We start from the raw sequence: 17,939 nt of genomic DNA on the forward strand, positions 1-17,939 counted from the left end.
ACTTATAAAATTACAATTTTCACTAGTGTGAAGTTATAAAATTGCATAAAACCTAATTTATATTGCATAAACTGTTTGCATAAGCTCTAAAAAAAGCTCGGTCAAACGGACCCTGAGTAGTTGACGTTATTAAAATCTAGAAATTGTCATATTAGGGGGATGTTTTTTTCCTATGTCTGCTACTTAAGTAGCTGAATGGTAAAAATGGAAACTCGTAGGACACACGAGAAACTGGTAGGATGACAGAAGAAAATCTCAAAATTAATTTGTCAATGCCACTAGGCATGTTAAGACATTTTTATTTTTTAATTAAAACTTTGTTTTTTGGGGAAGGAGCTATAATATTTCAGAGTTCGAACTCGAATTCTTACAAACGACTCTTTCTAGGGGATTAATTAAAGCCTAATATTTGGTCCGTTAAGATTTAAAAACAAGAGCTATGTTATATGAATAACTTTTTCTAAACAAAAATACGATAACCATATTCTAACTCTCAATGCACGGTTTCTATAACATAAAAAAGTATTAGAAAAAATTAAAAATTGGCATGGATACATTAGTTGTTGTATTTTTATTTGAAAATTTGTTGTTGAAATAGCATTTTTCTAGAAACAATCAATCAAGAATTTGAACAATTGGATTTTGTAACACACAAAATTTAAAAATAGTTATTTTATTAGAATATATTTAAGTTTAAGATGTTTATGTGTTAATTAAATAATTGATGGGGCGTCTCTTCTAGATTTAGCCATATTTTATAATGAATTTGCGTATTTTTTAACTGCTGGGTATATTTTATTTGAAAATTCATTATTAAGATTGACTAATTCGAAAGACCAATCTCTTCGAACACTATCAGAGATTCTAATTGAAGCAAGAACAAATTTTTGTATCTATCGACTCAACATAAAAATTGATATCTAAAAAATTTAAACCTAAAACTTAAAAAAGATCGAATTCCGAGATCTCATACCTACCCCACAAGATCAATATATATTTTAATTAAATGGCAAATATATATATAAATATAAGACTGAAACAAGAAGTCAGAGTACACATCAGGAGTACCAAAACTACTCAATGAAAAATGGGAAAAACATACAAACGAAAAAAAATGAAATAACTCCCAAAAACAAGTCACCACCAAAACCCACCTAGTGGTGCAGCCACCAAAAAGAGGGAAGGAGATCTCAGGTATGAGCGAGCACCCAAAGAGAAACCACTCAACCAGAACCTGAAAAATCCACGAACCACGTCTTCACCTTGCCTTACTGGACTAACATAGGTGAGGTTGCACCGCCTACTCGTAGAAGGAGCAGGGACAACCAGGGTTTTTTTTTTTTTTTTACCTTGAAACTATTTTTATTTTTTAGGAGAAGAGTTTCACCCTATCCACTAGATTATCAATCGTTGACGACTCGCCGGCAAAGATGATATCATTCCGGGAGGTCCAAATAGTCCACACAACAACATATACCACACTAAAATCATACCTAACTGAACCTGACACCCAACACACAACCCAAAGGAACTCTAACTTGCATAATACTATCAGGGGACACATACCCGATCCATAGCCACCTAGAACTACGGTACCAAATCGGAGAGATCCGATCACAGGAAACAAAAAGACGGTCTACCGACTCCTCATGCCTCCCCGCAAAACACACGAAGTAACAGTAGCTCCTACCATCACCCTCCGCCTACTAAAGTTTTGTTAAGGTAAATGCAATCACTAAGTTCTCATTGACATAGGCAAGGCCTTATATAGCTCTTGCAAAACGGTTACAATCAATCAACAACAAAACTAACAAACTTATCCAACTAACTTGTGCCTTAAGCAACCACGCGCGCGCAGGCCTAGCAGCTGCAGTTGGCTCACACGCGGGCTTGGCTTGCCAATGAGCATGCTGAGCATGCCTGCAGCTCATACTCTAACAATGCCTCTCCTAAACTGCATACTATACAAAGATTCAGTTTACAATTACATCTTCAATCTTACACAAACCTAGCATATCCCTGATCCTACAAAAGTTGTCAAGGCTCAAAGCCTTAGTCATAATATCAGCAACTTGTTCAAAGGATGAACAATGCAGCATTTGAATCTTTCCCTCTTTGGTTAGATCCCTAAGAAAATGAAATCTGACATCAATGTGCTTGCTTCTTCCATGCATCACTGGATTCCTTGATAGCTTAATTGAAGAGCTATTATCACAGTATACAGTGATGCATTCTTCCTTGCCTGCACAGATATGAGCAAGAACCCTAGACAACCAAATGGCTTGACAAGCACAATTGGCTGCTGCTATGAATTCTGCCTCAGTGGTGGATAGTGTTACAATAGGCCGTTTCTTATAGGACCATGAAACTACTTTAGAGCCAATCATAAACACATAACCTGATGTGCTTTTCCTGTCATCTAAGTCACCTGCATAATCACTGTCAGACCAGCCAGATAGTTCCTCACCATTTCTCTTTTCATACCACAAGCCATAGCTGATGGTGCCCTTCAAATACCTGAGAATTCTCTTGACTGCAGCAACATGGATATCTGTAGGCCTCTCCATAAACCTTGCCACTAAGCAGACTGAAAAAGCCAAATCTGGTCTAGTAGCAAGCATATACATCAGACATCCTACCATCTGTTTGTAATTAGTTGCATCACATGCTGTTCCATTTCCATCTTTCATCAATTTGTTGCCTGGCACTATTGGGTTGCACACACCATTACAGTTTTCCATATTGAACCTCTTGAGAATTTCAAAAGCATATTTCTGCTGGGACATGAATATACCTTCCTTGGTCTGCTTTACTTCAACTCCAAGGAAGTACCTCATTCTTCCTAGGTCAGTCATAGCAAAATTCTCTTCCATGGACTTTTTGAATTCATCAAACAATCTCTGATCATTACCAGTAAAAATCAGATCATCCACATACAAACTTACAATGATCACCTTGCTTTCTGCTTCTTTCTTTACAAAGAGAGTGTGTTCATGAGCACACTTCATGAAGCCTTCCTTGCAAAAATAGGCTTCTATTTTACTATACCAAGCTCTAGGGGCTTGCTTCAATCCATAAAGGGACTTTTTCAACTTGTAAACCATATCTTTTCCTGCTTTCTGATAACCTAAAGGCTGTTCAACATACACTTCATCATCCAGCTCACCATGTAAGAAAGCACTTTTTACATCAAGTTGAAATACACACCAGTTTCTAGCTGCAGCTATAGCCAACAAGGTTCTAATAGTATCCCATCTAGCCACAGGAGCAAAAACTTCATTGTAGTCAATGCCCTGCTGCTGAGTATATCCCTTTGCCACCAATCTTGCTTTGTATTTATCTATCTTTCCCTGTTCATTATACTTTGTTTTATAGATCCATTTGACTCCAATTTTCTTAGCTCCAGAAGGAAGATGTGTCAATTCCCAAGTATCATTACTTTCAATAGCTGTAATTTCATTATCCATGGCTTGCCTCCAGACATCATGCTTTGCAGCATCATTGTAAGATATAGGATCTTCACTTGGAATGAAAAAAGCTTGGCTGTTGCTGCTTTCTCCAATCTCAATGTCACCTGTTTCATAATCATTCAAGTAATCAGGCCTCTTTGAGACTCTTTTGCCCAATGGATTTTCATTATTTCCATCTTCCTCTTCTGAATCAGACACAACTAGATCCATTTCTTCACTCTGAGAATTGCTGGCTTGTTCTTCAGCATCATTGTCTGTCTCATGTGCATAACCTGTGGTAGGGATTTCAACATCATCACAGTCAATTAACTGTCTCATCTTGTTGGAATTTTCAGTATTCTTATCATCCCAATTCCACTGTTTGCTTTCATCAAACTTGACATCTTTGCTGACAACAATTCTCCTTTTAACTGGATCATACAACTTGTAAGCCTTAGATTCTTCACTTAAGCCTAAATGAATGCAGACTGTACTTTTGTCATCTAGCTTCTTTCTCAAGTTATCTGGAACATGTACATAGGCAATACATCCAAACACTTTGAAATGGCTTACAGATGGTTTAATCCCACTCCAAGCTTCCTCAGGAGTCACATCTTTGACTGCAAAAGTGGGAGATCTGTTGAGTATGTGAGCAGCCCAATTCACAGCTTCAGGCCAAAAACTTTTGGGAACATTCTTTTCACTAATCATGCATCTAACCATATTCATAATGGTTCTATTCTTTCTCTCAGAGACTCCATTCTGATGTGGTGTGTAGGCTGCTGTAAGCTGTCTTCTTATGCCATGAGTGTCACAAAATTCATTAAAAGCAGATGAAGTGTACTCACCTCCCCTATCTGTTCTGAAACATTGAATGGCTTGCTTACATTCATTCTCAACTAATGCTTTGAACTTCTTAAACATGGTTAGGGCCTCAGATTTCTCATACATGAAGTAAATCCATGTCTTTCTGCTCATGTCATCTGTAAAGGTGATGAAATACCTTTTCTTTCCATTTGACTCAGGACTAATTGGCCCACATATATCAGAATGAACCAGTTCTAACTTTGTGCTAGCTCTCCATGAACTTTTCTTAGGTGCAGATTGTTTTTGTTGTTTGCCTTTCATACAGTTTGTACATTTTTCATTTGATTCCTTCAACTTAGGCAAACCAATAACCATTTGCTTTTGAGTCAGTATATTCATACCTTTGAAGCTCAAGTGGCCATATCTCTGATGCCACAGGGTAGAGTCATCAGCTCCTGAGATCTTCATGCATTGAGGGACTATAACAGGTGCTTTGATCACAAACATTCTATTGAAAGTCATAGCTGTGGCCATGATTAAACCTCTCTCATCATGAAACACTATGCAGGTATCATCTTTGAATATAATTGTCAAATTCTTTTGCTGCAATTGGCCAATACTCAATAGATTGTTCTTCAAGCCAGGCAAGTAATACACACTTGTGAGAGTTTGAACAAAACCTTTGATGTACAACTTCAAATTTCCTTTACCTTCAACAGCCATCTTTGAATCATCACCCAATTTCACTGAGTCTTTGAATGTGTCATCAAAATAAAATAACCAGTTCTTGTTTCCCACCATGTGATTGCTACAACCTGAATCCAAGAACCACAACTCTAGCTTATCATCAGATTCTATTGAATTATTGACTGCAGTCTCTTGAGCCATCAAAAGAATTTCTTTTGTCTCATCAAATTGTGCATAGTTAGCATGATCTTCTTCCCAACTTGGCCAATCAGCTTGATAATGACCAAGTTTGTGACATTTGTAGCATTCCACTGAATCTTTATTGATTGAAGCACCTCTTCCCCCTCTTCCTCTGGCCCTACCTCGACCTCTGCTGTAAGAACTTTCTCCTCTTCCACCACTGTAGCCTCTTCCACCATTAGAGACCTTGAGAATCAGTTCTTGCTCATCTTTCTGACTCTTCATTCTTTGTTCTTGAACAAGTAGGCTGCTCTGCAGCTCATCAACTGTCATGGTTGTTGTGTCATTAGATTCTTCTATTGAACAAGCAACATAGTTGAATCTAGATGTCAAAGATCTCAAGATCTTTTCAACAATCATAGACTGTGTCACAGTCTCACCATGACTACTCATCTTGTTGGCAATGCACAGAGTTCTTGAGAAATACTCCTCAATGGATTCACCAATCTTCATGTTAAGAGTTTCAAATTCCTTCCTCAAAGCCTGAAGTTGTGCTCTCTTCACTTTGGTGGATCCTTGATACTTCTGTCGCATTGAGTCCCATATCTCTTTAGTTGTCCCTCTTGCAAGAATGGTTTCAAGTATTGCTCTATCAATAGCTTGAAACAGGAAGTTCTTCGCCTTCAGATCATTCAACTTGCTCTCATGTGCACGTTGAATTTGTTCTTGCGATGCGCCAGCAGGAGCAACAAACACTCCATCTTCAATGAGACTCCAATACTCTTTGGATCTCAACAGATTTTCCATAAGCATTGACCAATGATCATAATGTCCATCAAATCTAGGGATTGATGGTTGCAGGTAAGTGCTTGATTCCGCCATGGAATTTTCAAGCAAGAAACGAAAGAAAACGATGAATCTTTGTAACTAACAACGGTTAGGAATCAACGGATTGGATCGTTTTGGAGGTAAACTGATACCAAATGTTAAGGTAAATGCAATCACTAAGTTCTCATTGACATAGGCAAGGCCTTATATAGCTCTTGCAAAACGATTACAATCAATCAACAACAAAACTAACAAACTTATCCAACTAACTTGTGCCTTAAGCAACCACGCGCACGCAGGCCTAGCAGCTGCAGTTGGCTCACACGCGGGCTTGGCTTGCTAATGAGCATGCTGAGCATGCCTGCAGCTCATACTCTAACAAGTTTTGCCGAGTTGGAACCCCATCCTGAAATAATTACCACGAAAAAACAATGATTTTGGTCGCAGCCCACAAGACCAATATCTATTGGGCCTTATAACAATAAGGTATGGAATACGTAAAAAAAAATTCATCCAAATCCCATACACATCACATATATATATCCTATAATGAAAGCATCCAAAATGTTTGTACATTTTTGTGTATACCTTTCCTGATTTCCACTCCCATCTATGTACTAATTAACCGCAAATGCAAAGTACGTACAAAAAAACAAATTAAAATTACATGCATGCAGGAATTATTAATACCTGGTTATATTTCCCAACACCATATACAATATATCTATACCTTTCCCAACTGAACTTGAATCAATTATAATTATATACGTGTTTGTTTGGTATGACAGTGAGTTTGACAAAATCACATTGAAATTGTAACTTTGTTGAAACTTCAGAGTGTAGTTTTTATCAAAATCACAGTGTTGCTCGCACATCGTGATTCCAATCCCTCATAGGATATCCAATATCTTATATTAGTTCACAAAATTTCTCAACAATTGAGCTGCTGCATACCTCTTTCTGTTTTGAATATCAATACTCTCATAACTTGTTCCTGAATGAGAAGAAGGTGGAGTAGTATTAATGGCACAAAACTCATTTTCATTCTCTCCCATTTCGATCCTCCCTCCCATATGTAAATCTTGAGAGAGAAATCCATGTTGAGTGGAAGAGAAAGGGAGATTTTCATTATGAGGTAGTCCAAGAGTTAAAGAAACTCCATTTCCATGAAACCTTGGAGCCAATTGGTCACTAACATTAAACCTTCCAATATCTTCCATTGAGAATGTTCCATAACCATCACCATGATGATTTTCATTTCCACTCATTAAAGGGTTGTCATGATTTCTTTCAACATCAAACTTTGTGTTCGATGTTGACAATGAATTATGTGAATTTGATATCTCAGTTGGAGAAGTGTTTTGGTTGTTGAAGCTTTCAGTTTTTGAATGAAGAATATTGATTTGATCAAGTTTTGTGGGAGTTGAATCTTGTGTAGTAGTATTTGCTGACCACAACTCTTTGCTTGATTCTTTTGATATATTTGTGTTATCATTGGAGTCATTATTATTCTTCTCTTGCTCCTTCGTTTCTTCTAAGTACATTTCTTCAACCATTGGTTTCCACAACCGAACTCGGGCATTTATAAACCAGTTAGACACCTGTATCAAAAACATTAACAATGTCACAACCTTGTACGTTGTAATTCGCAATAGGGAGTGCAGAACCTCATGGTGAATATTAGGTTTTATTCTAACATGAATCATTATTTATCCGAGGCTCTCTCGCAGTTTATTCCCGAAATAATATTAGAGGTGGGTAATGGTGGTGTTTTACTTGGAGGCATATTTTAAATTGTAGTCCACGTCTACGATTAATTACGACCTCAGTATTGTTGATGTGGTATATATATGGCTAAGTTATTTCATTTGTCTCTCTCCTTTATTCTTATTTGGCAAGTTCTGGTCCTAGCCATTTGGGAGCTTTGGAATCATCATTTAATATGGTTATATTTTGCTCTTAAAATTAGAGAGCTTTTTATAGAGTTGTGATTAACTTATCTTTTTTTTTTTTTTTGACAAACATGATTAACTTTTCTTAATATCTTTTTTTTTTCCTTAAAAAAACGGCAAAGATGAGATAAATTAGCAACAAGTATATAATATTAATTAAAAAGAAAAGTTTATATAGAGGCTGAGTACCATTAAAAGCATACAAATAGATTGAAAATGTACCTGACTCCGAGTAAGTCCAGTTTGTCTTGCAAGCATAACCTTATCTGAGTCCTTGGGATAACTGAATGTCACAATTAGAAACTCTAAATTAAATTTTGAAACATATTTTACGGAGTGATTGTTTCGAAAACACTTACGGGTGCAAGAAATGCTCAAAAAGCCAAGCACGTAGAACAGAAACAGCTCGCTCCGGCAAGCCTCTTTGAGGCCTCCAAGCATTGGTCTGAATCATTCCGAGTTGCTGTAGTGCCCTTTGTTGTCGGAGATGGTGATCGACAAATCTAAGCCTAGAACCTTCTAACTTAACTCCTAAGCAATCATCTTCACCCAAAGTCTTGCTAGTTGTCTTAATTTGTGAACAGATTGCATCTTTAAGACTTCTAAATTGCTTTGAGATTGTCTTTAAAGCTAGGGATGTGTAAGATTTGGCTGCTCCATATCCTGCTGCTTGTTCAAATGATGATATCACACTTCGCATTTGATGGTGGTATTGTTTGTACCGTATATCCACCTGCATTTTTTTATATATAAAAAAAAAAATCATTTATATATCTACTATTAATAAATAGTTGCATGTTGGTTAAAAAAAATTACAACTTAAAACTTCAATCAAATTATAGTATCACTGTGATTTTTTTAAAGCCTTTACATCACCTGATTTTTTGGTTTTCCAAACTCATGGATAGCTATCCATGTTGGGATTGCGGTTTACTGCCGTAGAAGCACACAGTTTTTTTTCACAGTTTTAAATTTCAGCCGTTGATGATAGATCAGACGGTTCAAATAATATGGTTCTAAAATTGTTATAAACAAATCTCGACAATACATTTTAAATCAAATGGTCATGAAGTAAAATAGTATAAAAATTGTGTGTATTTTTACAGCAGTAAATTTGTTCGTCCATGTTGTATTGTCTACAAACATAACTTTATATAGGAAAGAAATTGCCTTACATGAAATATGCATTCTATACAATGACACTTCAAATTTATCTTCCTAAGTAAAAGTGTCATTGTAGAAGCAAAATAATAGAGTATTTCAATATAAATACAAACAAACAAGAAAGCAAAAACAGCACAAATTTTTTTTTGTTAAAAATACAATAAAAAGTAGAAGTAATTAACAAGCATTCATCCACATTCTATTTTTAAAAAATACAATTTATAAGATCTACACATTACTCATAAAAACAACAAAATACCAACTTAGATCGATATACAAACCACTTTTACACCATTATATCGATATAAGACATAGATCTTTTACGGTGGCGACATACTATAATAAGTGCGAGAACCGATAGATTTAAAAAGCAACATTTCCACCTAACTACATGTTCAAAAAAACATTTCCACCTAACTAGATCTAAAATTTTCTCTAGCAAGATCAAATGTGCTACTTAATTATAATCAATAAAATAGAAAGGGACCATATATTAATATGTGCTAATTCAAAAAAAGTATTCTTAAGTTGATTCATAAAATGACACACATAAGAAGGAAAATTGGACCCAATATGAGTATGTTTATGAATTATGAAGACTTCACTTTTATTTTATACATATGTCTTAATGTAACCTTTACTTTTCTCACACTCACTCTCAATCAATAATGTGTTCACTTGGTAGTTCAAACCAAATTGGATCCTCTCAATCTCTTTTCTCTACATCTCTCTCCTTCCTCTCTATCTCTCTCCTAATTTCAATCTCTCTCCTCATTAAAAAAATGATAAACAAAGTAAGAGAGAGGGTGAAATTAAGAGAGAGATAGAGAGGATTGAGAGAGATGTAGAGAAAAGAGATGGAGAGGATCCAAATCCAGTTCAAACTATCAAAAATAAACATGAAATTGACCCAAATGGGCCCGACCCAAATTATTCTCTCTGACATTTACCAGATCAAATGGCTTTTTGTTATGATCAGTTCAATTCCCTTTCATCGACATACATTTTCAGATCAAATGACTGACAATCCTGTCAATTTCAGTCCTTCTTTGCATTGTCCCAATCTTTTATTATTTCTTCATTCAGCAATTCAGTGTCCAAAAAGCTGAATCATAATTTTTATTTTTATTTTTTTCATAATTAATTTCCTCAATAAAAAATGATTTTATTCAATTCTATCCAACATTAAATATAAATACTTATTTTCTTCAGGTTTTAAAGTTTAATTCACAAATTTTCTTGTCCGAGAGTTTAACATTTTTCGCTAGACTCAGTTAGCTGTTAAACACAATTTTTTTTTTTTGTTGAAACAAAGTACTGAATCAAATCACACCTAAATTAAGATATTTTTTTTTTTAAATGGCACCAAAATTAAGAAATAGTAAGGTACTTTCACAAAATCACACAAATACTTTTTTATTATTTCCAATGAAGCATAAATAAATCTTGAAATCAATATAAAATATAGTTTAAATCCCAAAATTTGTGGAAAGTTAATTATTACATGCAAAGTATAAACGTACCTCATCAAGCATGCTAACAAGCTTTGACTTCTTCATTTGAAGTTCTTGTCTTTGTGCAGTGCTTAACTCAGCAACTTGTTTCCCTCCATCGTTTTCTCTTCCACCACTTGAACTTGCTTCAATATTCGCTTTCCTCTTCTCTTTATTCTCATTATTACTATTATCTCCTTCACCAGATTCTCCTTTCATGATTCCCTTATCCACATTCACAACTTCATCAAGAAGCTCTTGTGCTACTCTCAAATACTTCGACCCGAAAACAACACCGTGCATGCTCGAAACTCCGCTGGTGTCTCCACCTCCACGGCTACCCGGAGATACTTCGATTTCTCTGGAAAGCGACCGGTAAGGTGTTTGTTGTGACGAAAGACTAAGAGACAATCCGCGCTGATAAACTGGTCTGTGAAAACCAATATGATGAGGCGGCGGAAATTCCGCCGCCTCAGAAGCTGTCACGGCGACAGTAACAGCGGACTCCGATCTATTAGTAGAAGTAGTTGTTGCTGTTGTTGTCGACATGACAGATTGATCAGGTACAAAACTACCTGATCCTACTCCCCACAGGTTATACTGGGGACGGTGAGCTGCGGTCGCCAACGAGGCAAAGGGATGAAAGCCAGTAACTTCAAACTGTTGTGAGGGAGTGTCGGCTGAGTTGGATCCAAGAAAATTAGATGGTGGAATAGTAACTCCAAGTAAGTGGTGTTGATTGAATGATGAAGGCGCGTGAGGGAACTTAACAAGATTAAGCGCGTGAGGAGAAGTATTGTTGGTAGCGTTGGGATTAGCGAAAAGCATGTTTTGTGTTGGATTTTGAGTTTCCTGAGAATAAGGTACGTAGTTTGGATTCATAAGGTAAAGTGTCTGTAAACCTTCTGCCGACGGTTGTTGGATTTCAGAACTGTTGCTGTTTCCATGAAAGTACGTTCCCATGTTGTCAGAAATTAATTCTGTTTTTTGTTTCCGTACAAAGAAAGTTCTTTAACATGTCATGTAGATTTTTTATTTTCACAATAAAAAAAATATAAAAAACCTTCTTTTTGGTTTATATATCTTGATCTATAAACTTGATAATTTGAAGATTCATATGATTTGGCTTTTGTTCCTTCATATAGTTCTTGATCCTGAAAAGAAAAAAAAATTGGTTAATTGATGTTAATAAATTAGAGAAATAATTAATTAACTTAAATCTTAATACCTAAGCTTGTGAAGTTTATGGAATTTTGATGTTGTTGTTTTGATGAAGAAAAATATAAAATTACTCAACAAAAATAAAAAAAAAAATTTATTAATGAAAAATTGATGTTAATAAATTGGAGAAATAATTAACTAACTTAAATCTTAATACCTAAGCTTGTGAAGTTTATGGAATTTTGTTGTTGAAGAAAAATATAAAATTATTCAAAAAAAGAAGAAAAAAATTGATGAAGAAAGTGAAAAAAAAAAAAAAAAGCATATGATTATGAGATATGTATATATATATTAAGTGTATAATGAAGAAACAAACCAGAGTTTCACTTTTTTTCAGTGTGATGGTACCATTTGGAATTAATTAGTAGACAAAGGCAGATACAAGGTTGGATTAATGGAAGTTTGGAGAGTTTGGTGTTTGATTGATTGCAAGCAATGTTGTGTTGTGTGTGTGTGTTTGTGAGTATTTTTCTTGACCAAGTGATTTTTTGCGTGTGTGGAAAAAAAGTATGATATTTATAAAAGGACATATGATGGTGGATGAGTGATGACTAGTGAGAGATTTAAAGGTGTGGTCCGTTTTATATTTAGATTTTAGATATTAAATTAAATTAAACAGGGATTACATTTAATAGACAGCTCAAGATTAGGTTTGTTGTACACTCTTACGCCTAGTGTTGGTGGCTATACCTTTCTATACAAGACAAGATACTTAAACCAAAATTATTAGGGATTTAACTCTAGTGATTAATGTCTTAATGATATTTTATTTTGTTTTTATTTACAAATGAGCTGAATATCGAATCTACGACTTCTAGCACACTATTTAAATCTTTTACTATTAGATTAAATTTGGTGACTTGTCTTAATGATATTCTATTTAAGCTACGATCATTCGAAATAACTTGAGTTAAATGTTGTCTTTTTTTTTTTTTAATGACAAAATATATTATATATAAAACGCAACAAGAACAAGAGAACTCCTCAGCTATACAAGAAAGTACTCCAAAAGCTACACATCTGTAACCCACCACCACAAGAAAATCCATGGACCCATTTGAGAGAGGCAAGGATCAGCTACCAAGAAGACATACAGAGGAGACCTCCAATAAACTAGACCTCACAAAGACCTAAATCAAAACATCGACGGACCCTATCGGTTCCAGCACAAAATAGAGTGCATATCCCACTCATAAAAGGAACAAGAGGAAACAAAGTTTTTACCTAGAAACCATTTTCAAGATAAAAGTTTCACTTTGTATACTAGACACTCAGTGGAAAAAGTTTCTTTCAAAAAGAAAACATCGTTTCGAGAGTTCCGGATAGTTCACACAATAGTTTACAAAATGTTGCACAATAGTTTTTTCATCTGGTTTTTTGTACTTCATCCTGTGATTTCTGTTGCATTTTTTTTTTGAATGGTGAATATAAGTATATATATATGTACTATTTTACTACATTTTTTGAATTTTTATAAAAATTTGTGGAGTTGATCTACTCAATGAGATCTTTGAATTCAACGGTTGGATTGAAGAAATATAATGCTGATATCGAGTTATTAAGCGGAGTAAGTCAATGGAGACTTACTCCTGGAGCACAAAAAGAAAATGAAACAAAGAGAAGTACCGAAAGTACTCACAAAAAAAGAAAAACAAAACACACCCAAAGCGCCACCACCAGACACCAAACCACACACAACCTGAACCAAAACATCCGGTTAAGGAGAAAAAAATGACAAAGGAAGAAGTAAAAGGAGAAAATACACCCACCAAGGTGGGTCATCAACACCCAGTACCAATATCCCAATAACTTTCTACTTGCTCCAACATAAAATAGGTTGCACCTCCCATTTATAGAAGAAGTAGGAGGTTATCAGGGCTTTTGGCAAAAAACCACTTCTAGAATAAAAGTTTCACCTTTTTAATTAAAGAATCGACAGAAACAGTTCCCTAACAAAGATAATATTATTTCTGTTGCACATCTTGTGCATAGATTTTCACTGATATATCAATAATATTTTGCCTATTAAAAAATAAGTTTGCCAAATGTTGTTAGGTTTTACTATTTTTACGATTACGATCAAACTATAGATTATAGGAACTATTTCCTCTTATACCCGAGATTAAAGAATAAAATAATAAATCTCAAATCCGTAAAAAGATAATAACCTCTGAGTAAAATTCTTAAACTACAAAAATGAATCACATGCTTAAAGACAAAATAATATAGGTATCAATTTTATTTTTTTTAATTTTTAGCTATAGGTATCAAATTTTAAAGTGCGTCAGAAAACAAATTTTTTTTTACTACAGATAGATAGATAACAAATCAAATTTAGCCAATTTTTTGGTAACAATTTTATAATGGGCCATAAATTGCTTCGGCCCATACCAATAGACCCGCGAGGAAAAAAAAAGTTTTCTCTCCCGACTCCCGCCTTTCTTTTCTACTCCATGAATTTCCGTTTTCTTTTTTGGGTACTTCAGTTTGTACGAACCGAATTTTTTTTTCATGCTCAACAAATTCGGTTAGTAAAAACTGAAATTTTGTGTTCCAATTTTTTTTCCAGATTTCCTGCATAAATTCAGCATCAGACCCTCAACTTTCACAATTTATTTGAAATACTAAACAATGTCTGATTTGAGTAAACGACCACTCGTTGGAAAGCTTAGGGTGTGCATTTTAAGATTTTTTTTCTGTTTGGTAATGTCATATTTTGAGCTTATAAGTTCATATGATAGCAAAAGACTTTATTTGGTAAACGTTTTTTAAAAAGAGCTTATAGCTTATTTTTCAAACACATTTCAAGTAAGCTTATAACTTATAGCCTATCATTTTTTCTTTCAGTTTTACCTCTGCCATCTTACTTAAAAAAATTAAATATTAATTAATCATATTTGTTTTATGTCATTTCATATTTATAAGTTAACTTAACCATTAATTTTACCAAACACTACAAATTCAATCAGTTCGCTTATTCGTTATAAACTAAAAACTAATTTACAAATAATTTTTTTTTTTGGTTACAAATTTACAAATAATTTGTTATAAGGACATCCATTATAAATTAATTTATCGACTATCCGCTATTTTTTATCAAATAAGCCAATATGTAGCTGAACTCTTGCCACCGAACTTAAGTTGCAAACCAAGGCCGCTTAACAATTATTTAATGACGTTAAAGCTTAATTAACATCATTGAAAATAATCGGTAAATAAAATTACTTCATCCACAGGGGATATGACAAAAAAGGTAGCTTGTGCCCATCATGGGCATCCAAAATCGGAAGTTTCAAGATTAAATTATTATGCAAAAGCAGAGCTTCAAATCACTTGTTTCTATCATTATCCTCAATCCACTTTTTAATAATGACTTAATAGATATTCCTTATCCTAATTAGCTTGCTGATTAGTAGATATATAGTATTTTTTGTTATTAAAAGCGATGTTACTCATGGTGAATAGTAGTAAAGTGAAATCACAACTGTCATCAACCTATTCGAGTTCAAGAAACGTGTGTAAAAAAAAAATTGCAATCGGCGGTGCATGTTTTCGTGCAGTCAGCAGATAGAACTGTCCGATCAAAATCAAATAGTTCATATCTTAAAGTATAGTTTCTTACTATAATTTACGGTAGTAAAGAATTATGTAATAACTTATGGAGCTTCGATCAAAATTGAATAGTCTAAAACTCGCTATCTGTATGCCTGCATCATTAATGTAATATCACAGCTAGTTATTAGTTTATACTCCCCCGTCTCAATTTGATTGACACAGTTGACAGTTTTACGTATGTCAATGCATAACTTTGACCATTAATATTTTTGATTGTATAATAGTAAAAATTATAAAAATTTGATATTTTGACAATACTCATCGAGACGAATCAAACAACATCTTATATGCTAATATTTATTTTTGTTTATTAGTAGCTAGAAAAATAAGGTCAAAGCAATATGTGTGAATAGTGCACAACAATCAACTGTGTCAATCAAATTGGGACGGAGGGAGTACTAATAGATAATTTATACCCTCTCTTTCATGTTTTTTAAACCAAAGTATTATCCGCATGCAACTGCGCATAGATTAATTTCCTCGAGGTAATTGAGATCCATTTAAATGACTGATCTCTTCAAAAAAATATTTTTTCATATGCACTGGCCGGAGATCGAGACCAGAACCAAATGGCTAAGGGGCCCAAATATCTACCAATTGTGCCACACTATGTTGGTACTCCCTCTCTCATTTTAAATATAGATAATATTTATTTTTTAATTCATGAAATAACTGATATATATATATATATATATATATATATATATATATATATATTTTTCCCATGATATTAGTACGAAATTTCCATCGCTGTTAACGATTACAATATCCATCGAGGAACCTGTGGGGCACACAATGTGAGTTCTTCCCCTTCTAACTAAATTTTCTCCATACGCATGAGCTAGAAATCGAACATCTGACCACATGCTTAAAGGGACCAAGACCCTTACCACATGGACTAATTCACTATTGGTTAATATATTTTGTTTTTAATAAAGATCAGATATATCAGTTACTCCCTCCGATCCTTTTTATAAGGAACACTTTGAGAAAAAAATTTGGTCCTTTTTATAAGAAACTTTGACCAAATCTCAAGTGAAATGTTTTAAATGTTTAATTTCACTTATACCCTTTATTTATTATGAGAGAGAATATTAAAAATAAATAAGATGGTTGAATTAAGAGCAATTAAATAAGGGTATACATGAAACAAATTTAAATTTATAGAAGTATTAAATGAAAATAACTATGCAAAATATGTTTTATTGGTCTGTGTAATTTTTTCAAAGTGTTTCTTATAACAAGGATCGGAGGGATTATTTAATAAATATAAAAAGTGACTAATGTGAAAACAAATGTGAAGTGAAATGGTTTTGAGGTTTGTGGTTTTTGGATTTGATATCAGATCGAGTTTGGCTTGTGGTGCTCAGCGGTCTTTTCTGTGCCGATTGCTTGTTTGTGCTTTCTGTGTTGGCGTATGGTGCAGTGATTTTTGTTTGGCTTAAGGATTGACGTTTTGGTTGTTGTTGATGCAACATGGTTTAGTGTCAGAGCAGAATTGATTGTTATTGTGGTGATGAAGCTTGATTTGGATGAGTGGGGTTCATGGTATTTGGTGTAAAGCCTGTCATGGGTGTCGGTGGCTTTAGGTGTTGTTTTAATTTATTTTCTATCTTGTGATGTGATCGTATATGTTTGTTTTAGGCATTGTGCTCGTCTTGTGCTCCGTTGCGTTATTAATAAAATTTAGCCGTTAATAAAAAATGCATTAAGCAAGGAGAGCCCGATCCATTTTCCCGTTTATTTTTGTTTTATGCATGCATAAGTTGTCTAATTTGATCTCTTAGGCCGTAGTTAATGCTGAGTGGAAGGCGCTTCGAATAGACAGTAGTAGGTGGACCATTAATATTTTTCTTTGTTTATAATGAGCTGAAAATCGAACTCATGACCTATAGTGTACTATTCACAACCATTAATTTTTTTATTTGACGATGTACACAGATGATCACCTTAATTTGAAGGATTAAAATTATATATTTTACATATTACAAAGACCAATTATATTACTTATTGGTCGCATCAACCTCTATATTATTTTCTCTCAAATTGTATTGTTTTTTTATTACATTCTCTCAAAGTGTATAAAATGAATATAATATGAGTGTCCAAATATTATTTTCCTATCATGGCGCTCTTGTTCCCAAACTATATGATAAAGAAAAGGGATAAAGAACATAGAGACTAAAAAAGGCAATGAATTTTTCCGTCGAAAAAAAAGGCAGTGAATTTTGAAGAAAAAAAAATGATAAATAGATGAGGAAAAGAAACGAAGACCAAAGAATTGGAGTTGTCCATACATTGTCTTCCTATTTGCTTTCTCAAGTCTTCTATCAGATACCCCACTTTCCATATTTTTCTCATCTCATCATCACTCTCTTTTTTGGCTCCCGTTCACTATTTGTAGAATTGTTAATTTCATCCAACATATTTCTGTCAAATAAAAGAATTTGAATCCTTTAAAAAAAGTAAATCATAAAGTGAAAAAAAATATCTATATATATACTTTTTTACTATATATAATTCAGAGTTCTGCTACAAGATAA

The 17,939-nt window shown here is 34.0% G+C and overlaps 1 protein-coding gene across 1 annotated transcript; it reads right to left on the reverse strand.

The window, feature by feature from the left end:
* Nucleotides 1-6,459: 6,459 nt before the first annotated feature.
* On the reverse strand, nt 6,460-12,463 carry LOC123920041 (BEL1-like homeodomain protein 1). Its single transcript, XM_045972129.1, has 5 exons — nt 12,098-12,463; nt 10,591-11,714; nt 8,263-8,636; nt 8,126-8,186; nt 6,460-7,552 (listed from the first exon to the last, which is right to left on the reverse strand). Exons 2-5 carry the CDS (start codon nt 11,521-11,523, stop codon nt 6,866-6,868), a joined length of 2,055 nt encoding a protein of 684 aa, XP_045828085.1. The 5' UTR covers nt 11,524-11,714; nt 12,098-12,463; the 3' UTR covers nt 6,460-6,865.
* Between the last annotated feature and the right edge of the window lie 5,476 nt (nt 12,464-17,939).

The sequence above is a fragment of the Trifolium pratense genome, linkage group LG4 (assembly GCF_020283565.1).
Source record: "Trifolium pratense cultivar HEN17-A07 linkage group LG4, ARS_RC_1.1, whole genome shotgun sequence".
Taxonomy (NCBI): Eukaryota; Viridiplantae; Streptophyta; class Magnoliopsida; order Fabales; family Fabaceae; genus Trifolium; species Trifolium pratense.